This window comes from Heteronotia binoei, chromosome 5 (assembly GCF_032191835.1).
Source record: "Heteronotia binoei isolate CCM8104 ecotype False Entrance Well chromosome 5, APGP_CSIRO_Hbin_v1, whole genome shotgun sequence".
Classification (NCBI taxonomy): Eukaryota; Metazoa; Chordata; class Lepidosauria; order Squamata; family Gekkonidae; genus Heteronotia; species Heteronotia binoei.
In genome coordinates, this window is record NC_083227.1 from 140,589,596 (window position 1) to 140,595,411 (window position 5,816).

General features: G+C 40.3%; 1 protein-coding gene across 1 annotated transcript; it reads left to right on the forward strand.

Moving 5' to 3' along the window:
- The first annotated feature begins 246 nt into the window (after positions 1 to 246).
- Positions 247 to 5,515, forward strand: GDF9 (growth differentiation factor 9). The gene is made up of 2 exons (XM_060238335.1): positions 247 to 720; positions 3,402 to 5,515. Exons 1-2 carry the CDS (start codon positions 309 to 311, stop codon positions 4,319 to 4,321), a joined length of 1,332 nt encoding a protein of 443 aa, XP_060094318.1. The 5' UTR covers positions 247 to 308; the 3' UTR covers positions 4,322 to 5,515.
- Positions 5,516 to 5,816: the final 301 nt, after the last annotated feature.

A 5,816-nucleotide genomic window follows, 5' to 3' on the forward strand; every position in this document is an offset into this window, starting at 1 on the left:
TACTTAGCAAACACGCTAGCAAAAAGTAGAGCCTGCAGCTGATCAGCAAACTGGCAGTGCCATCCTAAGCAGAGTTACACCTGTCTAAGCCCACTGAATTCAATGGGCTTAGAAGGATGTAACATTGCTTAGGATTGCACTGGGATCACCTAATCAGGTGAATGGCTTTTCTTCCACATCTAATTAGAGGGGAATGACTCTCAGTGATACCTGGAATTTATTTAAGAAACTGAAAGGACTGCTTCATTTTCTTTAGAGCACAGGCTGTCATGGGGGAAATAGTGTCTTTGTCTTGACTAATCCCCAACATGAAGGTTGCTTGGGGAATGCTTACTTGTTGTTGTATTGGACTGTTTTTTTCTGGTGTCCTGTGTTCCCCCAGTTCCAGAGATGAAGGGAGCTCTCAGCCATTACTGGTATCAGAAGGGGAAGCCTCTGAACCACTTCCAATGTTGCTGTTTCCCCCAGATGCAAAAAATGGCTATGCTGTGCTGCCTCCTCTTTTCAAAGTGCTGACTGGTCACAGTCATCAGGAAAGGAATGATGGTGCTCCCAGACCACAACCGGATTCCAGAGCTCTGAGATACATGAAAAAGCTGTATAAGACGTTTGCAACCAAGGAAGGAATCCCGAAGGCTAACAAAAGTCATCTCTACAATACAGTCCGGCTCTTCACTCCACATGCTGAGTGCAAGCACCATGCTGAAGGCCAAGTGAAAGGTAGGTGAGGTACTTTCAATTTGGGCTTACTCTCCCCACCCCCACCTTTCTAGGTTTGGAGCACATCTATTCTCCCATCTGTACATTTCTTGCTCTCAGAAACCTGTGGAATTATGATGAATGGTTCTGATGTTCTGTTTAAGAGCCCAGTAGAAAGTCTTTTAGAAAGGTTACTAGGCGCATACACACAAGACCTCACTTTAGGAAGGTTACTGGTGACCTTCAAGTAAACAGTATATCTGTGTTTGTCTGGATAATTCAAAGTTTGAATGTTTTCAGGTATGCACACTTTGGCGCTTCAAAGTGTCCGTACTTACACCACTAACATTAACTGAGGCTACTACAATGTGTTCATTTCATAAGATTATATCCAACATTCTATTGAAACTGCATATGAGAGTTTGTTGGTGGTTTGTAAAACAGCTCAAAGTGGGGGATGTATCTCCATAAAAACAGTAACTCCAACTGTGATTATACAATTCTAAGTGCTGTTCATGTGTGGAGGCTGCCCCAGTCTTGCTAGATACTTTTGACTGTCACAACACAACCCAGTTTCCAGTATACTTACTTAGAAGACCCCTACCTTCAGTGGGATTTGCTACTGAGTAATATGTTCAAAACTGGGGTCTTAGTTGGATTTTTAAAAAACCTGTTTGGAAAGCACAATTTTTTTTACAAAAAAATTCAGCTTTGTGTCATAGTAAGCTGTTACAGCTACTGAGAAAACTGAATCCTAGGTTTTTCTCTTGTCTTTGCAAAGAGCTACTTGCCAGTGGAGTTACTGGCAAATCTTGTCTCATTTCTATAGCTTCACTCAAACTGTGGATTCATCTAATTAATTCAAAGCCCCCTTATATGAGGAGGTCTAGATAGAAATTTCTATTCTGTCATGAAGGTCGATATGTTATTTTGCAAAGTTATGAATAGAACTCTTAACTGCAGAGGTATCTTCATGTATCTGAAGAAGCGTGCATGCCCATGAAAGCTTATATCCAGAATAAAACTTAAAGGTGCCACCGAACTCTCAACTTTGTTCTGCAGCTTCAGACCAACACAGCTACCCACCTGAATCTATCTGCAGTGATATAAATAAGCTAAAATGGTATCTTTAAATTTGGTCAGCTTGAAAATACGATTGCGTAATTTGTGAGAATTGTAAATTGAAGGGATGGAGTCACCAATTCAAAAACTGCTAACAGGTTTGATTATTCTTATAAAGTTATATACTGGGCTAATACTGCTGCCTTCCCCTCCCACTACAGATATAGACATGCTGATTGTGATGCTGTTAAGAATGGCTACCAGCAATATGCTTTGGTCTATACCTGGGGGGGAAATGGTTTATATTATAGTTTGCAAGCAAGAATACATTGACTCCTTAATGTGCTCCTACTCTTACACTATTGCAGGAAGAGGCTCTTCACACACTCAGTATTAGTGCCAAGCAAGTGAAGACCCCTCATGCAATAGAAACCAGTGTTTTCTTTGCCTAACAACCCTGTGAGGTAAAGCAGGTGAGCAATAACTTGCACAAGTCTACCTTGTTGCCTTCATAGGCTGAGAGGAGACTGGGCCTTGCTGATCACACTGCACTGGGAGGGACCATAGCTCAGTGGCAGAGCATCAGCTGTGTGCACAGAAAGTTTGACACTGCACTGGCATTTCCAGTTAAAAGGATCAGGTAGTAGTAGATGTGAAAGATTGCTCTCTGAGACCCTGGAAAACTGCCACCAGCCAGAGCAATTGACAGACCAATGGTCTGACTTGGTATAAGGCAGCTTCATTTTCTCAAAATGATCTAGCTGCTACATCTAGCTGCTACATGGAGAGCCAGTTTGGTGTAGTGGTTAAGTGTGCGGACTCTTATCTGGGAGAACCGGGTTTGATTCCCCACTCCTCCACTTGCACCTGCTAGCATGGCCTTGGGTCAGCCATAGCTCTGGTAGGAATTGTCCTTGAAAGGGCAGCTGCTGTGAGAGCCCTCTCCAGCCCCACCCACCTCACAGGGTGTCTGTTGTGGGGGAGGAAGGTAAAGGAGATTGTGAGCCGCTCTGAGACTCTTCGGAGTGGAGGGCGGGATATAAATCCAATATCTTCAATATCTTCTTCATCACTGCTTCAAAAGTCAGCCATGGAAATGCCTTATTGTGAAGCTATTCAGCCCCCTTTTCTGCACTTGGTGGGGCTCTATTAAATGTTACATCTGAGTCCTAACATGGCATAGTAAGCCATGTTGTGTGTGTTTTTACATCTTTAGTATTTGAGAAGTCTGGTTCTAACTGCTGGGGGAGGTGCATGCCTTATTTAATAATTTCTTCAGTTGAATACTTGCAGGCTGCAGAATGTCAAGGAAGAGAATGCATTTGTGTGTGTCTGTTTGCCACTGACATTAGAAAACTCTTCAAAGTTACCATCACAAACAAAAAAAGATGAAAAATCCAACAGTTATAGAGACAAATACTTTCATTTGTAAATCCCAATGTTTTTCAAAGCAATTAGCTCTTCATCAGGAGTCAAGAAGAATAACTTTAATACCTTATCTGAAAGACGGACTGTATCTTAACTCCTGAAATATCCTCTGGCTCAAATAGTTTCAATTTGTCTTTTCCACTTAAGTTAATGCAGATTGATTAGTTAAATTCCTTTAGTTCCTAAGAAGCTATGTTTTTTTTTTCTTTCAGGAGACCTTCACTCAGTGGATCTTCTTTTCAACTTAGATTGTGTCACTGCTTTAGAGCACTTATTCAAGTCAGTCTTGCTTTATTCGTTGGATAAGTCAGTTTCTAAATCATCAGCCGTTACATGCACATGCATTCTAGTTGTTAAGGAACATGATTCCTCCAATCAAGTGTGCTCCAGCATTCCACATACAATAACTATTGAACTCAGACGGAGGTGGGTTGAGATTGATGTCACTACTTTTCTAAAGCCTCTGATAGCCTCAAACAAGAGAAGCATTCATATAGCTGTGAATTTCACTTGCCTGAAAGATAACAAGCCCCTTGACTCTAAATGGGATTTCTTTAATATGGCTTTGGTATCACCTTCTCTTCTTCTGTATCTCAATGACACCAGTGAGCAAGCTTACCATAGGAGGGATATGAATCCTACAAGGTCTGGTTTGAAAAACAGCCCTCTCATGGGTCCCAATGAACAGGCAGGAAAAGAACCCATGCAGGATGAAAGAGCATCTCGTCATCGAAGAGATGAAGATGGAAAAGTGGAACATTCATCTGTTCCACCATATAATTTAAGCCACTTCTACCAACAGTTTCTCTTCCCCCAAAATGAGTGTGAGCTTCAAAACTTTTGGCTGAAGTTCAGCCAGCTGAAATGGGACCGATGGATAATTGCCCCACATGGATACAATCCTCACTATTGCAAGGGTGACTGTCCAAGAGTGGTTGGGCACCGCTATGGCTCTCCTGTCCACACAATGGTCCAGAACATCATCTATGAAAAGCTGGATTCCTCTGTCCCCAGACCATCCTGCGTTCCTGCTGAATACAGCCCTCTGAGTATCTTGAAGTTAGAGAGTGACAGATCAGTTGCCTACAAAGAATATGAAAATATGATAGCTACAAAATGCACCTGTCGTTAAAATCAATCCTGGTTTACTTATGCTTGTATTTCTGTATTTTTTCAACCTTACAAGAAAGTTATCCTTCTGAAGACGTAGCATGGAGTACTGTGGCAGGTATTTCCTTGATAGCAGTTATTTTTGTTAGCCCCTTCTGGTTTACAGAAGACTAAATGTGAAGTTGGGTATAAGAAACTTCTTGTTTCTATCCAAACGGAATTTTTTTTTTTGCTGAATTGTGAAGTGTTTTGGTTAAAAGAGTCCTTTGCTTCTCTAAGTAGCACATAGGAGAAATGAATACCTGTCCTTCCATGCCATCTTTTGTGTAGTTCTTAATTTAATCTTTCCTATGTTAAAATATTTTAAAAGAAAACATTTTATGACAAGTGACAAAAGGTTTTATTTTATGACAAAAGGTTTTACTATTGCTGACTTATCAATCACTTCCTTTTATGTGTACTTTTAGTGGTTGAAACTGGTTGTCTGAGACAACTCTAGTCCTTTATTATGATGACTCCCAGATGTAAAAATTTTAAAGCAATGGATAACCTTTTGTCTGTCTCTGAAGGCTCTTACAAAAGAATATCTTGTAGAAAACAAATCCTGGTTGTATGTCTAGAACTATGTATTTGTGGGAAGTAACTTGTTAAGTAGACATCACATGTTTTAAAATACTAAGATATAAAAGCATTTATGTACAATATGCCTATGAGCTGCATGTAGGTCATTGCATCCATTCACATATGTAGTAACCTTAAATGGGAAACCATAAATACCTGTAGTTTTCTATATATAGCACATATAGGATTTCATGCAGGTTTCTTGCATTAACTTTGACACTGCATTAAGTTTGATCTGAACTATCTTCACACAGATTCTCCATAATGTAAAAAAGCATTCCACTATTCCAGGGACTGAATGAGAAAATGGCAGTTATGAGCCTATACCGGACTGGTTTTATGAGCGTTATCAGATTTGGCATTCTGTAATTTTTAAACCCTTGCTATTGGCTTATGAACAGGAATTATCATTAAGCTAAATATAAATGGTCATGAAGAAACGTTCTATGTTAACTGTTTAATACATGTAAGTCAAAAGTGTTCTGTAGTGATCAGCTAGCTTAAAGCATTTTAATGTTCCTGTTGCTGAACTGAAATGCCATCTGAGAGTATTTATAAACCTAAACACTTGTTGGAAATAAATATGAAGCAGCTACTGCTTGCCTATGTTTTCTTCTCTGTCACTGACTACTTGCTGAGGAACTGTTTTCTAAATTTTGTAGTCCTGTTCTAGGGCACAATTCTATGAAATCTGTACAATCTGTACACTTGTGGTTGGTAAGAGGTATGCTGAGCTGCTTGGTGTAGTGGTTAGAAGAGTAGACTCTAATCTGGGAGAACCAGGTTTGATTCCACACTCCACATGCACCAGCTGAGCGACTTTGAGTCAATCACAGTCCTCTGGAAGCTGGTCTCTCAACAGCAGTTCTCAAAAGAGCTCTCTCAGCCCTACCTAC